Consider the following 24,689-nt stretch of genomic DNA (forward strand, 5'->3'; position numbering starts at 1 on the left):
CTCCTTTTTCCTTCCTCTTCCTTCTCCTCCTCCTTTCAGCTAAGTGGTATTATCTGTTTGGCACGAGTTCAAGGATTTAAAAATACCAAAGGGTTTTTTTTGTTTGTTTTTTATGGGAATCTCTGCAGAATTACAAGTAGTCTTGGTGTGCAGACACAAATACGACCGCATGTCTTTATTATCTGTCCTCAGATAAATACTGTCGTGATACGTCAGTCCTCACCGGTCGATCTGCCCCTTTTATTATGTTTTGTTATGTTCTCTCCCAGTCCCCTGCTTCCTTCTATGTGGGTATGTGTGTGTGAGTGTGTGTGGCCTGTGTGCTGGTTTACAGGCAACACAGGCCTAAGGAATTCCCGCACTGAAGCCAGCCATACCTTCCACCAATCAAGATTCACCAGCTGCTGCTGCTGATCCTCGTTAGCAGTCTAATACTTAACACAGGGGCTGGACTTCAGTTGACGCTGGATTGTTGAGTAACATAGTCAGCACATCCCCGGCTTTGTGGTGAACCTGTCTGTATCCCTCTTTGTGGAAAAGAAAGTGTGTAGACACTTTGTATATACTTGTATCGACTTCCGCTGACTAAACGAAATCACAGTTAAAAATAAGTACCCTCTGCCCTGTTGTCGTCAGCCTTAGAGTTACTGCAGGGGACACCATTTTCACCAAACGTGACCTTTGCAACGCTTACCATCTGGTCAGAATCCAGAAAGGTGATGAATGGAAAACTGCCTTCAATACTCCACTCGGCCACATTGAATACCTAGTAATGCCTTTTGGTGTGACAAACGCCCCAGCAGTTTTCCAGGCTCCGGTGAACGACATTTTGAGGGACTTCATGAATCACTTTGTTTTTGTTTACCTTGACAACTCTCTGATGTTTCCCAAGACCAGGTCCGATCATGAGAATCACGTTTGTCTTGTTCTTCAGTGGCTACTGGAGAACCCTCGGTTTGTAAAAGGTGAGAAATGTGAGTTCCACATTTGTTGGTTTCATTGTGGAACAGGAACAGCTCCCGGCGGAGACGGCCAAGATTAAGGCTGTGGTGGAGCGGCCCGACCCCCAGACTGCACGGGAGTCAGGAGTAACCACGAACTGAGTCACGACTTTGGAACTGTTTATTTTTCACCATTCACTTCTCACTGTAAATAAATTCTCTGCCTCTAACCAGGAAGTTTGGGTTCTGTTCTTGCCTTCAACCTGACAAATACTCTCCAATCATACAGTCACAGAATATAAGCAGCTTTATCCATGTTGTTCAGTGTAATACTGCTTCTCTCTCCTTATATACACAAACAATAACAATAACAGTAGTGTTCAAAAATGCACAAAAGTGGGAATTTCTAACCCACAGCCACTAAATTACATCATAATACAATCGAAACTGTTGAGTCAGATGCAAGGGAAACAAAAAAGACCCACAAAACAAACAGGTGGGTGTTTTTCATGGATGGATGCATATTTTTGGTCAGGAATTTTTCCAAGTACTAAGATTCACTTCCAGTGCCACCATACATGATTCCTATCAGGGAGATAATGAGTGGTGACAGTGGAGGAGGAGAGAGAGGGAGCGAGTGAGAGAGAGAGAGAGAGAGGGCAGTAATGCTTTTACGAGCAACACCCCCACACACTTTCACACATACGCTGCATGCAACATCAGATCCTCAGCCACTCCGTGTGTGGATCTGTTCACAAAGGGCTCGGAGTGTCAAGATGCCTTCTTACAGCTGGCTGCTGGCTCTGTATCTAGCAGCACTAACAGGTAAAAAAAAAGTTCCTCTTTATCCTCTGTGATTAGGATCTGCTCTCTCTGTGAAGACTTTTATTGAGCCACTGTGGTGATCAATATTTCTCTTTGTTTACAGTACAGAAATTGTCAAGTGGCGAAGAGCTCACATGTAGGAGCTGCTGTTATAGGGATAGTTACAGTCTGCATGTACATACACTGCATGATTTAAGCACTTGAAAGGAGACTTGCATTTAAAGAAGTATATGCATTCTCCTCTTTCTGTGCCGGGTGGTTTTACTTGTCTGTATTTCTTTGCACAAAATTTGACTGCATAAACTCTCCAGAGCGGTTTTTGATCAGCAGTAACTTGGACGTGACAGAATGGAGTATCTTGATTGATTGCACTTCTCTTGCTGGATGAGCTGTGGTTAATGGGATTGATATGAACTCTGTGTGTCCAGTCTGACTCTTGTCCTCAAAGCCTTGAGTCACGTTGGTCCCGCAGATTGCTGTGACCTTCAGATTGTCTGAAAAGATTCGGTACAATAAGCCCCTTTTAAAGGGAAAGATGACTTTAGACTAATCCAAAAATGTGCCTGCATAGCTCAGCTCAGTCACTTGTATCACTTTTCCAAGGTCTTTTACCTCTGTGTGCATGCAATTTCAGGAAACACTGATGGTGCTGTTGCACGAGAATCAACTGAAAGGAACTGCTCTTCGACCCCACCGGTAAGATTAGCTTGTCAACTGGATGTCTATATAAGGGGATACTGCTGATTTCTTTGCTAAAATTACATAAATGAAGCTGAAAATAAAGCTGAAGTCAAAAATGTGACTGATCCATATGGAGGAGTAGAGGCAGGCTGAATAACAGACCAAACCAGGGTCCAAAATATATGGAAGCTTGTTTTTCACACCAATAATAACAACTGAACAAATGATTTTACTCAGCAATTTGAGTCAATGAGTTGAAAATGTATAGACTCAAAATTTCAACTTATTGACTTAAATTTCTGAGTAAGTTGGAATTTTGGAACACTGTCTGAAAATTTAGAGATCACTAGGACAGGTTACAAACAATCAAAGGTGTACACCGGGATAACAGGAAAAAATTAAACATCAGCTTAAACACTAACTAAAAATTCTAATCCGAGAGATCAGGACATGTTGCATGAGTTTTGTACACTTAGTTAATGATTACAACACATGGACTGCAGTTAATGATTACGGAGGGAAATACAGTGATGGATGAATCAGCAGCTCCTCAAGTTTTTGTTCAATCTGAAGATTTTTACTCTTGCTGTGTGTGTGTGTGTGTGTGTGTGTGTGTGTGTGCGCACGTGTGTGTGTGTGTGCGCGTGTGTGTGTGTGTGTGTGTTGTAGTACCTCCCCAGCACAGCAGTAAACACCTCTCTCCAGCTGGAGGAGCTACGAGTGCAAATGCGTGGCATGAATATTTCTGCCTACATTATCCCTGCCACCGATGCTCACCTGGTACACATGCTGTCCATCGTAATTATTTCATCTGAGATTAAAGCTCGTGTGTGTTTGTTGTGTTTGAGTTTGTGTATGCTTTTTTCCATTAGAGTGAATACATCGCACCGCGTGACGCCAGGTTGGCCTTCATGACTGGTTTCACTGGTTCTGCAGGTACAATCCTTTTCTGTCTCATCCTCCTCCTCCCCATGACTCACTCCCGACATCTTCGGTCACGCCGCTCCTCTGCTTTCATCCCACATCCTCGCCATACATCTCGCTCCTCATTCATTTGTTTTCCCTGCTTTCACTTGCTGCACGGCTGCATGTCCTCAAGTGTAGGCGCTCGCCCTACACTTCACTATGAAATGATGAGCTCTGTTTTCACGCTTTAACTGTGAACTGAATTACAGGAATGATAACACACACGTCTGTACTCAGCTGTTGCATGAATGAAAGAATAAGAAAGCAGACAGTTCAGTAAAGCGCTGTTTACACTCCATCAAACCTATGTGAAACTCTATTATGAGAAGCCATATTGTCTGGGCTTTTATTAAGATTTATTGATGGGTATTTGTGATGTGAGGGTGCAACAGTGGAATGATAATGTAAACCCTGATTATATATCCACACCACATTACCAGACTGTTATCTCTGTTTCTTGCTCACCCTCTCATCCAATCACACATACATCTTTTAAATTCAGATTAGCTGTCCAGTCACACATTGTAGTGAGTCAACTCTGACATTTATAGTCGTTTGTAATTCACCGTCGCTGCTGCCCTCTCTATAACGCAGCTGTTTTCCTGCCTCTCCTCAGGCACTGCCGTAGTTACCCTGAACAAGGCCGCTCTGTGGACAGATAGCCGCTATTGGGTTCAAGCTGAGAGACAGATGGACTGCAACTGGGAGCTGGAAAAAGATGGTAGGAGTGCTCATATTTTGCTTACTTGTTATGACAACACAGCACCCATAGATTCCAGTTAAATGTTTCCTTTTTTAAAAAACCATTATAGCAGATTTAATATCATTAAACATCGCTCCTTAACAAAAATCTTCAACACCGATGCAAAAATTAAGACACTGCAATTTTATGGGACTTATAACTTATTAATTTTCATGACAGCCAATGTCATTCAAGGATTGCAGAAAAAAAAGAGGCCTGTAAAGGGCCACATACACTCACTCACCAGCCACTTCATTAGGTACATCTGTTCATCAGTGCATCTAGTCATCCAATAACATGACACAATTGGCTTAATCACCCAAGCATGGTGAAGACGACTTGATTCAAGTAACATTGAGTGTGGCATCGTTATTGGTATCAGACAGGCTTGTGTGGGTATTTCAGAAAGTCCTGATCACATCGAACACATCAAAGCTTGAAGCAGATGAACTATAGTAGCAAAAGACCATGCCAGCTGTTCACTGCTATGATCTAAGAACAAGAGACTGAGGCTCAACAATTTACACGAGCTCCACAAAATTGGACAACGGATGATTGGAAAACTTTCTGTTGGTCTCAACTTCTGCTAAGACATTCAGATAGTATGATGGGAATTTGGCATAAACTATATGAAAGCATGGATCTGTCCCCAGCTGTTCAGGTTGGTGATGTAATAATGTAATTATACATATATATATATATATATATAATATGTATACATACATACTTTGGGTCACTTGGTGCCAAGTGACCATCATTTAAATATACAACCTACCTATTTATTGTTCTTACCTGTGCCCACTCCTTTATGATAACAGTTTACCATCTGCTTCCAGCAGTATAAAGCACCACGTCACAAAGCTCACATCATTTCTAACCGGTTCCTTAAACATGACGGTGGGTTCACTGTCATGTTTAAGGAACAACTGCCATTGCTTCATGTTATGACTGTGTTTCATCATTGTGTATAAGTTGTTTTCATTTTTCATCTTTAGTGATGAATTGTTGTATCTGTTTCTCATATTACTTCTTTTCTTAAAAGGATATGGTGGGGTTATGTGACATCTTTCTCTATTGCCTATACAACTGCTGTGTATATGATACACATAATACATATACTTACATTACAGCCAAATGCTCAGCATTTGTATTCCTGGTCGGGGAAACGTTTGCTGAAACAGTTGTAAGAAATTACTGAGCAACAAATGCTTCTAAGGCTGCAACACAGAGAGAGATAGGGAAGGCTGAAAAGTACTGTCAGGCAAATACGGGAAAAACGCATTAAAATTTATAAAGACAGAGTGATGCATGGCTCTGAATGTCGATCTGACCTCTGTTCTTCAGATAGGCAGCTTTAAATTTCAAATTCAGGGAGGCTTTGCTAGTATTGAGTATTACAATGAAAGGAGTTTATTCTTTACAGGCAAAATTCAGACCAGGCCTTATTGACTCTGAGGTTGCATATGGGCCTCATTAACCTAATGCTACTAGAATAAATAACCTTTCAACTTCAAAATGGACTGCTTTTTTTTATTACATGCACTGTGTAATTAAAAGCAAGTCTTTTTATATTTTGTTTTCTTTTTTAATTTCACAAAACTGCTGTTGGCTTTTGAAAAGTTAACCAGAAGAAAACATAGAAAAGTCAGCATTTAATTCAGTACATTTACCTACTACTGACATGGTATTGGATCACAGACCCAGTGTTTTCTAGTTCTGGACATCATGTTGTATGTTTTGAATATTCTATGTGATTCTCGGGGTCATGGTTATTCTTTCGTCATGTTTAAAGTATGTTTCGGTTGGTCTTCAGTTCTTAGTGGTCTTAGTTCTCCCTCCCTCAGTGTCTTATCCTCTCCCATGTTTAGTCAGTCTTGTCACTGTGTCACTGTATCAAGCTAGCTTGTCTTGAGTCTGAGTTTCTGCCTGTGTGTTTCCTGCCTTATTTTGATAGTCTCTTGTCCTGTATGGATTGTGTTCAGTTTCACTTCCCTTGTCTTGTTATGTCTGATTTGTTCCTGCTGTGTTCCCTCCTGTTTCCCATCCCCTCGTGTGTATATTTAAGTCTTCTGTCTCCCTCTGTTTATTGTCATGTTGTCCAGGTTAACTGTGTTTCCCCGTGTGTGTTCTGTGTTCCCTCGTTTATGCCAAGTTGGGAGTTTCTAGTTGCAAGAGTCTTGGTTTCTAATTTGTTTCTTTGTACTTCTTTTTTAGATCAGCATCACAGCAAATAAAGCTACTTCCTTAAGTTAATTCCCTTGTCCTGCATCAGCTAAACCTGATACCTACAATATAATCCTTTGGTTAGTCAGGCACGATATTGATGCATGCAGTAATAAAACAAAATCCTCTACTTCTCCAGTTTTCAAAGACTTCTGTTCTGGTCTGAGTTAAGGGAGCAAAACGTGGGACGAGAGAGAAAATTAAACAGGAAGTGACAAACACTGAGACCAGGACTAAAACACACTAACTCTATATAACTAAACAGGGACCACGAAGATGGGACACAGAGAGACACGACAGACACAGGTACTCAGCTGGGGAGGCAAACACGGAGACGATACAAGGACAGACTGGACACATAAGGGAACTCACATAGTCAAACAAGGAACCAGAAACAAAACTCAGAGGAGCTAGGAAAAACAATGATTAAGACTAAACATTACAGAACTTGAACATAAATAATCTCTTACATCCAAAAGTACAAATCATGAGTCCATAACAAAAACCCAAAACACTGCATCGAAGATTCAGGACTGTGTCAACTTTCAATTGTAAAACTAGAATGGATATTGTGGCTCATTCAGTTTTGCATTAACTTCCTTGTTTTGCAGTTTGCACATGTTTCCTTTATGACCACTTTCAAATAAAATTTAAAATCCACCAACCAACTGAGATGTATTCATTTAATTATGAGCTGGGTAGTAATGGAAGTTTAAGAAAGGTGTCTGATACAGTATCAATTCAGTTTTATTTATATACAACATTAGTCGCCTGAAGGGCTACAATATTCACACGACCTTCCTTTTAGCAAACTGTTGCTCAAAGGTAACAGCAGGAAAGAAAAACTCCTTTTAAACAGGAAAAAATTCCTTCAGAAGTTCAAAGTTCAGGTGGGATTTTAAAAAAAAAAACAGCAACAAAAAAACCCAACAGCTGCAAAAACTGACCACTTTTTAGTGGGGTATTTCCCAATATCTGACTTGCATAGGCCCATCCACTGTTGCAAATGCTGTTAACCAAATAATTCGCTTGCACTGCAATAACTTGAGCATATTTTAAACATCAGAAGTCAAGTGAGCTTTCTGGATGATCCCAAAGAACCACTTCTAACAACCAGTTCAGTTGGTCAAAGTTTGCTTTCAATGTTACAATGTATCATTTCATTGATAGAAACTGTATTTTCTGATTAACATTATTTGTGCTCATTTTATTTTATATTCTTTTATAAATCCAAAAGTTGTTTTTAAAATTGCTGCAATGTTTTCCACTTTCTGCATCATTTTCTCAAATAACCTGACTGCGGTCTGTCATGTGTGATGCTCTGTAGTGTCCATCAGCAGTGTGGCACAGTGGCTTATCTCAGAAGTGCCAAAGGGTGACGAGATCGGCTTTGATCCCTTCCTCTTCTCTCTCAGTGAGTCTCACGTCTCTTCCCCACCTGTCAGTCTGGCTTAACATCAATAAAGTGCTCACCTAAGTAGATGGGAAAATTATTGACAAAGCCTCCAGACGCCATGCAGACTGTTTACTTGTGATTGATTCGGTTCAGCGTGTGTAATCATCTGCAGTTTCCTCCATTAGAAACGCAGGAAGACTACAACATCAATCTGGAGTCAAGCGATCGCAGCCTCAAGTCCATCACCGAGAACCTGGTCGACAAAGTGTGGAAGGAAAGACCGTCGGTCCCGCCTGACAGCCTCACCCGCCTGCCTGACCGAGTCATACGTAGGTTTCCTTTATGTGAATGTGTGTTTACGATTGTACTGAGCACACATCTTTCAGTCTGTTGGTCAACCTGTGTGGTCCTTTTTATCTATGTGCTGATAAATACCTGCAAACTGGACAAAGCGCAATAAGCCGCTTCACAAACAGAGCCATAAATAGCCTGTCGATGGTTTTACAACAGGCTGAATATACCAACTTAGACTGGATGAGGATATTGTCCAGTTTATGGTCAGAATAGACAAATGGAATAAATGGAGAGCACCATAAACCTAATGGACTGTATGTGACTACAAGCTGCACAAAAAAGAAATCCATATAGCTTGCAAATATTGTCTCATAGTTTAGACATGAAAGCTTGTTCTTCTGCTTGGCTAACTGTCTGCAAGAAGTCCATTAAGTAATGAGAAGCTTGCACGTCAGAGTAAAGGACCTATTTACTAGAAAGGCCTTGGAGTATGTCTGAGCTCAAAAGCATTATATTGTAAAGATCCATCAATCCGTTTTCTTCCATATATCCAGCTTAGCATCATGGTTGAGCTGGAGGCATTCCCACCTGTCATAGGGCACGATGAGGGGTGCGCCCTGAACTGATCACCAATCTATCGCAAGACTAACAAATAGAGACAGGTGCTGCTGATCTACAATTCTAGTAAAAAATTTAAGAGCTACAAGTGGAGCACTGAAAGCAGTTTATTGATTTAAGATCATAGCAGTTAGTTGCTATAGTTAATAACTTGAAGTTTTATGTCTGAAAAGCACAGAATACCTCATAAAACCTTTGCTTTTGAGATCTGTTTAGAGTTACCAAAGATTCTGTTTCACCATGAGACTGGTTACACCCACAGATAGGCCACAGTGTGTTAGATGAAACCCCATCAGTGGTTTTGGGCCTAGATTCCACAAGGTTTTAAAAAGACCAATACGCCCCTGGATGATTTTGTAAAGAGAAATTGTGTTGTTCTACTTAACAGTGGAACCCACTGTTTGGATGGGATATGATTTTTTTTCTCCCCATTCAGTGATTCAGTTTGTGTTGCTGTACCCTGTTTTGGTGCATCTGCATTAGTCCTTATTTACTCTGTCCAGCTCTCTACAAATTTGCCACCTTTCTGTGTAAGACATTTCAAATGTTGTACAAAGTAGACTTGAATTTCTGACAGAATTTAAGTAAGTTAGCAGATCTTTAACAAGACATTTTTTGGCACTTACAAGCAGTGGAAGGAACTGCAAAAAAAAAACTCATGCCATTAACTTCCTAAGAGAAAAGGTGATCTGGTTAGCAACCTCTTGGTTGTTGTTGTTGTTGTTGTTGATGATGATGAGACGATTAAATCCTCATAGTAATAAACACCCAGATAATTACTGTATGAACTAGCAGTGTGATGATAATCTGTATTGATTGTTTGACCTAGTAATGAAATATTGATAATGTGTTAATAATGAAGAGTTGTGGTTAAAGACGTACTATTTGAACTATTTGGGCATTATTTGCTAATAATAACATTTGTTTTGTGAAGTTTGTGAAGTGAAAATGTTAGAATCCCAGTATGAACGCTGCCATTTCCCTCAGCTTTAGGGAGCAATTAAGTGTTATTTTTCTTCACATCACATGCCCTACTCTCTACAGACTCACTTTGAGCAAAAACACTCAGACAAGCCCAAGTTACAATTGTAGCATCAAAGTGCTGGCAAAGTTATAAACTGCCAGGTAAACTGGCCTTTTAAGTGGAGCCTTTTAATCACCTTTCAAACTTGCACATAGCCAATATCTAAAAAAGGAGCACAAATACATAAACAGTGTACTGCAAAGAGAGATTAATGGGTTCGTGAAGTAAGTCAAACCTAGCTGACTACTTCTTTTATTTTTTTAACCTTTGTTTATACAGGTAGTCGTATTGAGACTCAGTGTCTCGTTTACAAGAAAGACCAAAGCATTTTATACAACTTGCCTCATTCACTCAAGCACTTTTTTCCATGCTTTTTCTTTGTAAGTGCTTTCTATATAACATTCACACATATTCCTACTCCAGTGGATGCATCAGAGAGCGACTTGGGGTTAGTATCTTCTAGATTGAACCACCAACCTTCCAATTAGCAAACGACCTGCTCTACCTCCTGAGCTACAGCCACCCTTCAAGGACATTAAGTGTCCTCCCATGGACAAAAGCACACTGGACCACAAATTAGCATCAAATGTGTCTCACTGGATGCAAATGAAAATTAAATGTGTATATTTGTAGAGAGGACCTGGCAGGAGAAAGTGGAGCACATACGGACTCAGATGGGGGACAGTCCATACAAGCCCACAGGCCTCCTGCTTTCAGCGCTGGATGAAACGGCTTGTAAGTAACTGCAATCTTATATATCTTATAATGCTGTTCAGAAATGCCTTAGTTAATTATGGTGCATATTTATACTGGATCACTGAGAAAGGCACCTGATGTATATCTAGCTCTAATATATTCATTGCAGGTCTTAGATGCTCTTCACCACCACGAGGGCAGAATTTAAATTCCCCCCATTTGATTCAAGCTTATTTGAATGTACAGAACTACATTCCCCTATTCAGCACGACAAGAAGGAAATATCAGTTCATTTTAAAGTCCCCCTGAAATTGAATAGCTTTCCTTATTGCTCTTTTACTTGCCCGACATCCTGTCCCGAAAAGCTGCTCAGCTGCAGCATATAAATTTACCTGAAAATGTCACAGATCTGTTTTAGATCTTTTTGTGGTCCCAACTGTTCAGTACCAGTAACAACATGCTGCGATATGCAGCTGCACTGCATATTTGTTTGCTTCAGGCTTTGTTTTCTACAGTGTAACAGCACAGCAGTCAGTAGAAAACTGACTTTTTTCCTCATTTCTAATTAATTAATTAATTAATTAATTACTTTAAAAAAAAACTATGAAACACTACTAATATCATGATTACAAAATGGGTTGACTAAAGATGATTTGGTTGCATTTTAAGTAATATTCTTACAAAAATGAGCAAAAAGACACATAGCAAGGATACGTTTATCTAAAAGTATTTAAATAAATAATAGTAATAATAAATAATAGTAAATAATTACTATAATAATAAATACTTACTGTTGCTAAAAATTAAATTTGTTTTTCTGTCACATTTGTAGACTCTAAAAAAGCTTTCTGGCTTCCATTAATCTTAAAGTATAGCTAAAGTATACTATTATACTTTAGCAGTTTTGGTGTTTTAAATACTTAATCTTCCCGTATGAACTAAAGGTGAAGAGCCTAAGAAGTTATGACTTGCCGATGTATTAGGCTGATCAGATATCAACTGAAGTTAAACTAGGGCCAGGGCCTTTCTTTCATGTCATAACATGTTGTACCAAGATGCAGCAAGTCAGTGTAACCTTTATTGGATGGACAACCAGCCAAGTAATCCATCCATTAGGGCTGGGTGATATGACCACAGATCACTCACTCAAATTACTTTGGAATGTTTTACACCCAACGCTGTTAGCCACAGACAGCATAACAGGCTGAACATAGGTTTCTGGGAATGTACTGGTAGACCATTGGGATCTCACGTAGCATGTCTACTTGCAGAGAGCACCTATTGCCTGATGAAGGCAGTGTGGAAAGTAAGCCGGCAACACGTTTTTGTTTTGATTCTGGTGAACTCCAGTGTGGCTCCCTTTCCTGTTTCAGCCCTTTTAGTCAACCAGTCACCATTCAGCTTACACACAGCAATGTGTTCTTGAATTTTCAGAGGACTGCGTAGGTAGAAAACCCCTCTCTGTAAACTCTGCAGGCAAAAACCTGTGGCAAATGGACACAAGCGCAATAGAATAGAGATGAGATATTTTTGCCACTTGTTTCTCAATTATGACCCAAAATGAGTGACTGAGCCCATAACCTCATCAGGAGAGTCAGCTATCGCCCCCTGCTGGCAATTAAAAGAATGCAGTTTTGAGGTACATCAACTTTGCTTTCCATCTTCCGATCTGGAAGCCCTTTCCATCTTTTATACTGTCTAAACACTACCACTGGGTACAAAATCTTCACCCCACTAATGAACATTTTAACTTTAAAGAAAGTAATTACAAAAAAGTATCCTTTAAGATAAAGAATATTAGGATTAAAAAAAACAATCACTTAAAAATGTATTCAAACAATTTCTCTATGTGTCAACCTAAAATCACTCCTCCAGCTCCATCACTCTGAGTGACAGGTTAAATGATGTGATTGAATCGGTAATAAGCAAGATTTCTGCAGACTGAATTATACAAAGACAGTCTACCCACAAACCAACACAGGAAGGGTACCATTCGTAAGACTGTTCGTGACTCTGACTTGAATTAGAGCCTGTTTTGAAATAGCAGCAACACAGAGAAAGTCACATAAGTCTCACAATAGATGCGAAGAGTGCTTCATGGCCCAAATTGATCCCAGTGAGGAAATAAATGAACTTGCTGACAGTGAGATGTTTTCTTTGTTTGTTTTTAGGGCTTTTCAATATGCGTGGCAATGACATCCCTTACAACCCTTTCTTCTACTCCTACACTCTACTCACAATGGATGAGATCTGGTAGGTTCATTTTTAGACACTTCATTTCACCAAATAAAAATCCTTTTAAATTTCCTTATTTCCTATACTTCCCATCACAAATACCAGCAGCAAACCTATTATCAGTGGCTTGTATGTTATGTAAAAGGATATGCAGTATTTATTTCCCTTCACGTCATGTAACAGGCTCTTTCTCCACATGGAGCGGGTGACTGAAGAGTTGAAGGTGTACTTGAATGCCTCTTGTGAAGGGGCCCTCTGTGTGCAACTAAAAGGTTATGATACCATCCTCGATCATCTGAAGAACTATGTGACCAGGCCTGGGGTTAAGGTGTGGATCGGTACAGAGTACACAAACTACGCTCTTTATGAGGTCATTACACCACAGGTATGCAGGCCTTTTATTTCCTTTTATGTGTTGCACAGCATAATTATGCCCACTGTGATAGTTTTTTATTTTTTTATTTTTTTATTTTTTTATGTCTAACAATCTGTTTGCACTGCTGTTCTCACTGGAAGAGCTGTTGTAAATTATAAAGCTGCACTAATCAATACTTTGGATCAAATGACTGTTTGTCTAATGTATAATATACTGAAGAGAACACAGATTCATACTTTCCCAGTCAAATGTAATTTGGGTGACTAATTAACCCTACCAGTAATTTTATCTGTTTCCAAACAAACTGTAAAACATAAACTAATGCATCTATTTTCTTTTTGTCTGCCTACACTTATGGTGTCAAGGGCCCGAACCTGTCACAGCTCAGATAGGATGATAGTCTGTGACAGGGCTCCTTCTAAATTTGTGTACTTAACTGAAAATATTGGAAAGATGACCTATAAAATAAAACTGCAAAGGTTTATTGCTTTATGCTCATTGTAAAGTTGATGGCCACAGACTTCAAGCTTTAAAAAGTTGAGAAAGGAGCTTTTCTACCACTGCTGCATCATCTCTTTAGCAATAACTGCTATACTTTTGAATGTAAGGCGTTTTCTCACTCTTGTTTGATATATGACTTTAGCTCTCTGCCACTTGAAGTGATTTTTTTTTTCAAATGCATTAAATTGTTTTTCTAGCACTTCCTGAGCTATGAGAAAGATAATGCTGCAGACATAGTGTCTAGTTTTCACACACAATGTGTTATTGCACATTCTTTGATGGATGATCATTTGAGCTCCTTCCCAGGACAGCTCCAGCCACTCTCACACTCCTAGCCATCTCAGACTCCTTTCCACACACCAGTGCACTACTGCGTAAAATATCCTCCTGAGAAACGAGGGAAAAAAAATCTTCCCATTGAACTTTTTTGTGATTTCTTTTCTCTTTGGAGCTAAAAGAGGCCACCCAAGATGCCAACACATGGGATATCAATGGAAAGCCCAGGATGTCCTCTATTTAGTACATCAGGACTTGGTAGAGTAGCTCAAATAAATCAAAAGATATAGACTGAAAACAAATATCCATGGCAGAGGACATAAATGAATCGGCTTGTTCTCAGGAGGGACCTGATTAGATCATTGCTGTCAGCTGTTCTCACCTGGCACTGCCAGAGCCACGAACCACTCCCCGCCACCACATAGCATAATCGAATTAAGCCAGGGAGCCATCCAGCCTAACCTACAGCCCCCCTCACGAATTAGAAAGGAAGTCGGCTACGGCAATCTGCACCTCCCAGCCTATGGATCACTACAAGGTGGATACTAGTAGTTAATCCAGCCACTGGCATCTTTCATGTTATGAAACCACTGCAGTGGGGTGTGGAGTGAGCAGAGGGTGAATGGGCATCCTAGGGTAATAACGAACAGAGTCAACCGCCCATTGGATTGCCAGGCTCTTTGTTTTTTTGAGGTTGATGCCAATATATTCAAATGGGACTTCTGTTAACAATAAGAGGCACAAAGGGCTTCCTTGTTTAAAAACTTTTGGAAAAGCAATAAATAAATCTTTGGGGGGGGAAAAGAGGCACAAAGGGCACTGACATGCCAGTGCTGTGGCCTCGAACATGTTAAACAAGAATTATTTGTCATGTTATTTGCATTGGCTGCATGGGCTGTGGGTCTGACATGGAGCATTGGAGTAGTTGGTTACCAGTGTAGCACTTCCTGGGCTATGGGAAACCCTATCACAACATGACAGACAAAGTGTTTGCTTTTCACACACAGTACACTTTGATAGGTGATCGCATTTGAGCTCTTTCCCTGGACCGCTCGAACCACTCTGCTGCTACCTCAAACTAATCTGGCAAAGAGTGAAGGCAGGATCCTATCCTAAATTTAGTGACTCAGGAGCCGTCAGAACAGTGACAACCACTTCCTTCATCAGTCACGGACATACCTGAACTCCTTCGCTTGGAGCAACAAGTTCCTGACCTAGAGTAGGCACTCCACCCGTTTCCAACTGAGAACCATGACTTCAGACTAGGAGGTGCCAATTATCATTCCAGCCATGTCACACACAGCTGCAAACCGGGCCTTCACAGATGTGAAAAATAACTATTCTCTGTGCAGTAACACACCCCCGATATCACATATCACTATGAAAATCCCCACGTTCTTTAGTCAGACCATGTGGATTACATAATTTCAAAAAATGACTGGTCAGGCTGAGTTTAAGCACCTCTGGGTCTTGTTTCCACCTTATGAACAAGGCCTTTCTACTAATAAATATGTAGAATTTTACAAAATGGGTAATAAAAATAATAATTAATGATCATTATTTTTTGCATCATGCAGGACAAACTATTGACAAGTTCCTACTCTCCCGTGCTGACGACAAAAGCTGTGAAAGATGAGACTGAGCAGCAGATTTTACGGGATGCTCACGTATGTCATCCACTCAGACACACATAATGCCTCCAAAGGAGATACTAAGTAAACATACATCTGAGTAAATGTATTACCCCATCCAAAGAGGCCTTTCAACATGCCATATGCATTTTAATCTGCATCATTTTCATTGTCACGGTGACTCTGTGCAGGTGAGGGATGCCGTTGCTGTTATCCAGTTCCTGATGTGGCTGGAAAAGACCGTGCCAGAGGGGAATCAGACTGAACTGACTGCTGCAGAATACGTCGACAAGTGCCGCAGGTGGGTGGGAACAGGGGCAGCTGACTATTTGAAACCAACTATTTAATTTGAAAATGTAACATTTTAAAGGAGTTGTTACACACCTGAAAGATGAGAATTTTTAGAAATTATGAAACTCGAACTTAAATTTGTAACAGTATAATTAAAGAATTATATGAACGTCATTCCAGCAAACAGAAGGACAGCAGAGGCCCAAGCTTTGGCACCATATCTGCAAGTGGACCTAATGCTGCTCTTGCCCATTACAGGTGAGATTAATTTATTCTCGACATCTTTATACTCATTTTTGCATTTTTATGGATGCATTCCATTACAGTACCCTATCATGCTGGATGCCAAAAATGACCTCCTAAATGTTTGCTGAATCTTTTTAAATCATTGTGAGGTGCTCAGATATTCAAGTTTTCAGTGGTGCAGTTTTTTTTATATTTTTATAAGATAAAAAAATCAATCGGAATTCAAGTGAAGGCTTTTCCATTATGACCCAAGATGTTCAACCAAAAAAAGAACACAAACTAAACAAAAAAGTCCTTAAAAAATGTAAAAGTTTAAGGCTAAAAAAGTAACAGAAGATTTAATTATAGGTCCCTTTAGGACCCTACATGATTGCTTAACCCCAACATTACGCATCTGGATTTGTAATTGTCTGTAGTTCCACAACAAGGCAGCATTGTAACATTTTTGTGGTATCATTAACTTGTTGCCGCTTTTGTTGGTGGTTGTGGTGTACCAGCAGCAGTCTTAACCTTCCTAAATATTTCACAACCAACACGACTTTTCCAAGGCATTTATTAAATGAATATTGTACCTTATTATTTTTGCATGATGTTCTGTAGTTCTCAAAGCTGTAAAAATAGAACAACATTACTGGAATTTAAAAAAAGAAGGGGAGAAAAAACTCACTTAAAGCCAAAACAGGAACTTGTTTTTGCTGGCATGCTAAATATCTGGTAGAATATCCTAAATATACATCCAAAATCTTCTTTTTGCATGTTTTTTGACGGGATCTTTTTACTCCTAAAAGAACAACTTAGTTTTACCAAATATACTGAAAGCTGGTTGAGCTAAGATTGTCACAATCTCAAGAAACACATTTCCTGGAAACCATCACCTTTCATTTTACAGCTCCGACAAATTATTTATATACTTCCCCAGCTCACATGTCACATACTCAGGTTCTGATATTGCATTCGGTTATATAAGGTGCCAGTCTACAATAACCATCATCTCAAGGCCCCCGAATGTTATAAAATGAATACCCTACAATATTATACTACCTCTACAGTCAGATGATATGAAAAACTTGAACTTACCTACTGTAAAGTAAGAAGCAAAGCATTTTATAGTAAACTGTGGCTTTATCATTTTAATTCAGTGGGTTTTTTTCAAGGGTCGAGTACAGGAAAAACACTGTTACAGAAGCTGATTCAGATTCACTGTACTGTGGGCAAGTCCCTTGATGGTGATGATGATTGATTCGTAGTGTTAGACTGTTTGCAAGTCAAGCAGAATGAGCGGTTTTGTTAATCATGAATAAAAAAATAAATAAAAATGGTGTCAGAAGTAAAACTAGACTTAAAACAAATGACAGATTGTATCCAAGTAAGCCTAAACCTGCTCAACCACTGTGCATTGAAAAGCCTTGTTTTTTAAAACTGATATTGATGTCTGATTTGTATTGATGTTAAAAAGGGACTGAGTGTAGCACTTTGCAGTTTATGGGGAAATCTGGAGTAATAGTACAGTATGAGTAATTACACCAGAATACTGCCTCAGATCTTCCTGGAACAAGACTAACTGAATGAGGCTTGTATGCAGAAACTGAAAAAATGTTGGAGTGCTTAGGCTGAACACGCAAACATATTCAATACACTCATTTTGTTTTTTTGCATTCAGACTGACATCAAAAGATGAGTCACTGTACTATATGGACAAGATGCCTGTACTTTACACCTGTCTGTGGGAATTTTTGCCCATTTATCCACAAAAGTATCTTTGAGGTCCTGGCTCGCAATTGCCATTCTAGTTCATCCAATTGGTGTTGAGCTTTGTGTGGACTCATCAAGTTCTAATCCAACCATGCCTCTGTGGGACTTGCTTTGTGCACTGAGGCAAAGGCATGCTAGAAAAGGGTGTTCCTCAAAATGTTACCACACAGCTGAAAACAGAGAATTCAGCAGACCCTGACCTGGTGTGGCATCAGACTGCCACACAGAGAAGTATGACTTGACACTCCACATAACTCAACTGCACCACTGTCTAGTAGCATAATGCTTTATTTCACTCCATCAGATGCTTATGCAGGATTGTATAAGGCTTGTATGCAGCTGCTCAGCAATGGAAGCCCATGCATGAAGCTCCTCTCACGCAGTTTTGATGACAGAAAATGTTTAAAACTATGAGATTATTGCGTCAGCAGTAAGTTGGTGTCTTCTACACACAGTGCCTTAGCTGTAACCTAGCTCTGTAAGTTTATGTGGTCTGCTACTTTGTGGCTGAGTTGTGGTGATTCGTTAACTGTAGTACCTCTTACAGTTGATTGTGTGACATCTAGGGGGGAAGCAATTTCACACATTGTTGCAGCAGTGGCATCCTATTATCGAACCACACTCTTTAGAGTGACTCATTGCTTCACGTTTGTAAAGCAGACCGCATGGCTCTGCTGTGGCTTTGTACACCTGTGCAAATGGGACTCAAACACCTGAAATCAAATATTCAAAGGTGTGGTCATTTAGTGTAAATGTGCATATGTAGTCTTAGGGGCTGTTTATAATAAATAGAATATGTGTCAGGAGTCAGACACTAAACAGTCTTGTTTTTAAAAAACTGATTCTGCTCTGTAATTGCAACCGTCTGATTTGCATTGATTTGTAAAAAGGGACTAATTGTAGCCCTTTTCAGTTTATATGGTGAGCTAACACTATTATTAATGGGTAAGTACAGTATGAGTAACTACACTATGCCTCACAAATCTGACTGGAACAAGATCAAAGCTAACCAGTAGTCCCTGAATGAAGACTGTTGGAGTATGTAGGGTAAACTGTGCTATTAGAATGAAGGCATTTTCCTTACTAGTTATAAGTGGAGTTATTTGATCTTTATGTTGCATTCAATCCTCACACCATGACCGTCATTCTCAGCACTTTTAATGCAGTTCTCAAATCAGGAATGTTTTTCCCTGCTCATCCCAAAAGCCTTTCTCATTTTGTTTGAATACACTGCTTTCTCTTTATAATAAAAACATTTTTTCCAAATATTTATGAAAGAGTAAAGCCATGTACACGCTGCCAGTGGTAGCAGTAGCAGATGCCCTTGATTTGCAAATAGAAATGCATGCTCTCAGTCTTGTGTCAGGCATGCTTGACTACACACAAGCATGTACCATTCAAATAAGTAGCGCGAGTGGTTTAGAGATAAAGTGAGAGAGAGGTGCTGGTTCCAGTAAGGTTTTGATGAAAACATAAACCTATTTGATTGAAAGGTTTTTAGTCATTGGTTGCAGAGTTAAAGTGATCGATTGGCTTTGCATGTGTTGACACTTTTTTGTTTTTTATAAAAATGAGTATGTTGTGAGAAATGTTTTGAGAACTAAGTGTGAAAACGACTTTCCTGATGTGAGAATTGCATAAAAGCCATCGAGGAAAATCTGCAAAAGATGAGTAACTGAGAATATTTTTCTTTTCTCAACTTTTGTGCCTCCCAAAATGAGGCCAGCACGGTCTTATTATAAACAGCCTGATTATATCTTTCTGAGCCTTAGAGCCCCACAGCTGTCACAAAATAACAATAACATTATTATATTTTTGGTTTGTTTTGGGGGTTTTTTTGTGCATGAAAGCATTTTTTTCTTTTGCTAATAGTTTAACACATTTGAAAAACACCAGCAAGCAGTGATACTATCATTTCCTGTTTTTGTGCTTCAGCCCTAGTAAAGAAACAAACAGGAGGTTGACAGTTGATGAGATGTACCTGGTTGATTCTGGTGGCCAGTATCTGTGAGTAAAAACGATCTCTTCATACACTTCTGTAGTTTCATTTTATGTCACGTGTGTTTAAAATGAGTCACTGTGTCTCTCACTATTTTCAGAGATGGCACCACTGACATCACTCGAACGGTTCACTGGGGAAAGCCCACAGAAATGCAAAAGGTATTACTGTTAAAGAAGATATGTTAATATTTCCTTATAATCAGTCATATAGCAATCAATCAGGTTTGCTCCTTTCTATTTTTTTCAATATACTAAGTCTTTAATTATTATTAGTTCTTTTAAAATACAAGTTTCCTATCATTTACCACGTCTTGCTTCACAGGAGGCCTTCACTCGAGTGCTGATGGGAAACATCGAGATATCCAGAACCATTTTTCCCTCCGGGACAAGAGGTGGGAATGAAAAATAAACACATTTTAAATGAAATCTTTCTGTTTCACCACTAGAGAGCTCCCTTCCTCCACCATAGACCATAGCTGTGAGTAGATGTAGCGTGTCTGCTGCAGAAGGTCTGACTGGAGGTTTCTGTTCATCAACAGGTGTGAACATGGAGATGCTGGGTCGCCGGGCATTGTGGGAGGTGGGCCTGAACTACGGCCATGGCACAGGTCACGGTGTCGGAAACTACTTCGGAGTTCATGAGTGTACGAACCTTTATTTGGAGATGATTTTGAGATGGCAAATATGCTGCATGCTGTTTTTTGAGCGCCGTTTTATTTTGCAGGGCATACAAAATAAATGCATCACAAAAAATATCTCAGAAAGGTTTCAGAAAATGGGCTACACTGCAATGAATTTAATCTTTTCAGTAGTAGTTTGTTACTAAGTATCTATCTGTGTGTAGACCTGGATGAGAGTCCATGTCGTGCTAAGATGGAAGAAATTATGTTCAAACGTGTCCCAGGTGTGCAAAAACTTCGAAAAAGCCACAAAGTACAAGAATTTCAAGGAAATGCATAATTTGATAAAAAAGAGAAGTGGCACCAAATCTTCCACTAAATCAATCATGTTGAAACTGAAACAATTAAACGGTTATCCCACTTTGTCTTCTGCATTATTACAGAAGTGTTAAAAAAACCTCTGAAAGCATTACTTTTATACATTCCAGCCTCCGCAAAAAAGATGCTAGTGGGTATTAAAACACTTCGTTTAGTTATCACGCTTTTCTTACCTCTCTCCACCTTCTGATTTAAAATGAATAAATAAATAAAATCATACAGTGTGTCAAGGATAAATAAAATTGCGCTGATTTTTAAGTGGTCCGTTCTGTGGCCCAAATGGTGTTTAATTGTTTTTTAACCATATCATCAGGACATTATTCCTAATAGGGCTGCAGGTAACAAATATTTTCATCATCTCTCAAATGTTTAATATATAAAACATTGAAATGTCAGTCAAGAGTCTGTTGATCCATTTATTCATCCACTTTATTCCACTTATCCAAATCAGGGTTGCAGTTTCCCAGCACTCATAAAACAGAGAGAGACAACCATTCAAACTCACATTCACATGAATCTAACATGCATGTCTTTGGACTGTGGGTGGAAGGCCAGGTACCTGGACAGAGCATGCAAATCCACACAAAAAGGCCCCGGCCAGCTTACAGCTTTAGCTAAATGCCTGAGATTACCATATTATGGATATCAACAGCGACAGTAATATATGTATGTAATGTCAAATGACTAATATATGTAGTAATATAATATGAAACAAATACAAAAATCATAAAAGGTGGCCTTTAACTTTCCAGAAAACTGTTCTCATCAGTCTCAGCTGTATTTTCCACCATATTAACAGTGTTAAAGAGTAAAAAAGCTGAAACTGAGTTTTTTTGAGCAGCCTGAAGTCTGACATTTTGGCTCATGAATAATGACCTCTGATAATTCCTCTTTAATACTTGATATCCACTGACCAGCATGAAAACACACTTTATGTTGCATGATGTTCACAAGCTTCCAATGTATATATTGTTTAGTAAATCATGGAGAGGTTTATTTGTTTTTCTGTAACGTAACTTGCATTTTAATCATGAGTTAATGTAATGTATCCCCAGGGCCTGTTGGCTTCCAAAGCAACAACATTCCCTTCAGAGCCGGCATGTTCACATCTATCGGTGAGTTTTATTTTGTAACATTTTTCTGTGCAAAATGTCAAAATCCTGAAAAATCGCTTGTTTTTCCTCATAGAACCTGGATATTATAAGGAGAACGACTTTGGGATCCGGATTGAAGATGTTGCAGTGGTCGTACCAGTTCAGACAAAGGTGAAAATTAAGTGGTGCTTTATTGATAATCTGGAATTATGAATTCTTTGTGCATTTTTTTAATGCGAGGTAAAGTAACGTGAAGGTAATGTTATGCGGATTTTCTTTTCTGTCCCTCAGTATGGAAATAACTACCTGACCTTTGACACTGTGTCACTGGTTCCATATGACAGAAAGCTGATTGACACGTCACTGCTCAGCTCAGAGCAGGTAAGAAATCGCATCTCATTGGATAATCAGTTACAAGACATTTACCTCCAATTTCTGAAAATGAGATACAAATATGTGCTGACGCAAAGGCATAAAATGAATGCTCGGCTGCACCTCGGTGTGAGTTTACTTCCCCAAAACTAGATCAATTTCTAGTTTTAATTTGTAAATACCTTTGGGTATACAAACCTGTCATATCAGAGGTTCTTTTGCCTGCAATACCAATGCTGGTTTCCTCTTAAAATCCCCCATTATACGCTTTAAGCTGCAGTTTGTCTACAGTTCACTGATCAAAACGCTCTTTAAAGAAAACAAAACCACGTGTGAAATCAACTTCTGTGTTTTGGCTCTTCTTTAGAAGTGGAAAATGTAAGAACCTGCTATGCTGCTTTTTTTTTTTTCAAATCTAGATGGAAACAGATGTTACTTTTGTAGAGTTCGTGAATGTTTAAATCTTGTTATTGTTTAAATCTAGTGTATTTTTGTGCACTTTAAAGAAAATATCCCATGAGCAGCAGTTCTCTGGTTAGAAATGTCTTGTTGATGTTAGAGAAGAATTGTAAAAGTACTTCCAGCAGTAACTCAAATAACCACTACAACCAAGATATGCACAAGAGCATCTCTGAATGCACTTTGAACTTTGCAGCAGATGGTTTACAGGTGCAGACCGCACAGAGTGCTTGCCAGGAGACGAAACTGAGGTTACAATTCACACAGATTCACCAACATTGGATAATAGAAGATCAGACAAATGTTGTCTGGTCTGGGTCTCAATGTTTGCTGCAACATTTGAATGAATGCATGAATCAGTCCTGTCTTGTATCAAGTACATGGGGATGGTGTAATAGTGTAGGGAATTGTTTCCAGGGCCCCATCGTATGAACTGAGCATCGTTTAAATCCAAAGCCTACCTAAGTGTTGTTGCTCACCATGTTCATCCTTTTGTGGTCCTTTATGACAGTGTCTCAAAATCTCTCACTTGATGTTTTATCCACATGTTGGCAGATATCAAGGCTCTGTACCGTTGAACAGCAATGTTTTAAGTACTGTTTCCTGTGAACCACCTTAAAACTGGGGTGTCACACATACAGCACGCAGTAGGATCCCTTGTTGCCCAATCGATGGTTTCGTAGATTGTTTTGCATTTTGCCACACGAAGGGTTGTTTTGTAAGTCCTTTAAAATGGATCACTTCATTTGACTGGTTGTGCAAACTGAATTTCATCAGAGCCGGAAGTCTAAGTCGTCAGTTTCACAGACTTCTTACTAAAAATGATCTTTTCCAGAGTCCATAAGACACCAAAATGAAATAAAGGGGTTCATCCGAGGAGCAGTGACGATACATTTTTTAAAATTTATAACGCTAAACATTTCTGCATAATGACAATAGGCTGACTGTGAGGAAAACTGAGGAACCACAGGATGTTCATCATGTGTTGCGCAAATGAGTCATTACGTGCGAACACTTTCATAATGTGCATTTATTTCTTCACTGAAATAAAAAGGAAATTCTGTTTTATCCGTGTTAGGCAATTTTCGTTACTTTGGAATAAAGCTTATTAAATTCAGCTGGAATATTTAACAGTAAACATTCAGTAAATGTTCTTCTCTCACCAGCTTCACTTTCTGAATAAATACTACGAAACAATCCGGAGCATGGTGGGTCCTGAGCTGGATAATCAGGGCCTTCGTGAGGAGAAGGACTGGATGCTTAGAAACACGGAGCCTTTCGCTGAGATTGGCTCGTCTGCCTCCGTCTCTTCCTCCTCGCTGACTCTCATCGCTCTGGCCGTCGCTCTGCTCCACAATATCGTCTGAGCATCTCCGTCTCCACTGCACTCACTCCATTCACAGCAGACTTGCACACTGTTACTCCTATGCAGTCTCAGTTGAGCAGCTATACCGGATTGAGAGATGCAATTTAGCATTTTTTTTTAATTGAAAGATATATTTAATAATTTAATTATGTTGGTAAATGTTTGATGTGGAGTTTTAAATGATTTGTTGTGATTTTTGAGGTTGTAAACTGGACATTTGTATGACCAGATAATATCGTTTCTATTTTATTAAACTAAGACTCTTTAAAAAGTGTTTGTTAAGGGACTTGCAAAGTGGCTTTATTTCTTTCTCACCAGTCTCTAGAGAAATATCTTGTTTATATATTGTAAGTGTTCGGACCCTTTGTTATGACACTGAGCTCTGGTGTGGCCTACTTCCATCAAAGGTCACTGATATGCTTTTACAACCTCCAGTGTCTAATTAAATTAAGTCAGAGCCAGCTCTCAGAGGGTTTGTGCCAAAGTAAAAAAAATGAGCTTAGAGGACAAGAAAATTGTCTCTAGATGTAAGAGATGAGTTTGTCAAGGCACAGTTCTGGGGAAGGATGCTAGCATCAGCAGTATGTGGTCCAGGCAAAATAAGTAATTGGGACGGAGGGCCAGTGCTGACCCCTGTGGTCACAGTTGATGAAATACAAGAAGAGGAGTGCGAAACCTCCAAAAG

At 39.4% G+C, this 24,689-nt stretch overlaps 1 protein-coding gene across 1 annotated transcript; it reads left to right on the forward strand.

Annotated features, from left to right (window-relative positions):
- The first annotated feature begins 1,610 nt into the window (after window positions 1-1,610).
- Window positions 1,611-24,290, forward strand: xpnpep2 (X-prolyl aminopeptidase (aminopeptidase P) 2, membrane-bound). The gene is made up of 21 exons (XM_003445280.5): window positions 1,611-1,766; window positions 2,401-2,462; window positions 3,117-3,227; window positions 3,320-3,383; window positions 4,030-4,134; window positions 7,706-7,792; window positions 7,960-8,103; window positions 10,344-10,445; window positions 12,578-12,659; window positions 12,825-13,026; window positions 15,372-15,461; window positions 15,617-15,726; window positions 15,897-15,974; window positions 19,650-19,721; window positions 19,814-19,874; window positions 20,038-20,107; window positions 20,255-20,359; window positions 21,769-21,828; window positions 21,902-21,978; window positions 22,099-22,188; window positions 23,805-24,290. Exons 1-21 carry the CDS (start codon window positions 1,718-1,720, stop codon window positions 24,003-24,005), a joined length of 2,022 nt encoding a protein of 673 aa, XP_003445328.3. The 5' UTR covers window positions 1,611-1,717; the 3' UTR covers window positions 24,006-24,290.
- The last annotated feature ends 399 nt before the right edge of the window (window positions 24,291-24,689 follow it).

Source organism: Oreochromis niloticus, linkage group LG2 (assembly GCF_001858045.2).
Source record: "Oreochromis niloticus isolate F11D_XX linkage group LG2, O_niloticus_UMD_NMBU, whole genome shotgun sequence".
Classification (NCBI taxonomy): domain Eukaryota; kingdom Metazoa; phylum Chordata; class Actinopteri; order Cichliformes; family Cichlidae; genus Oreochromis; species Oreochromis niloticus.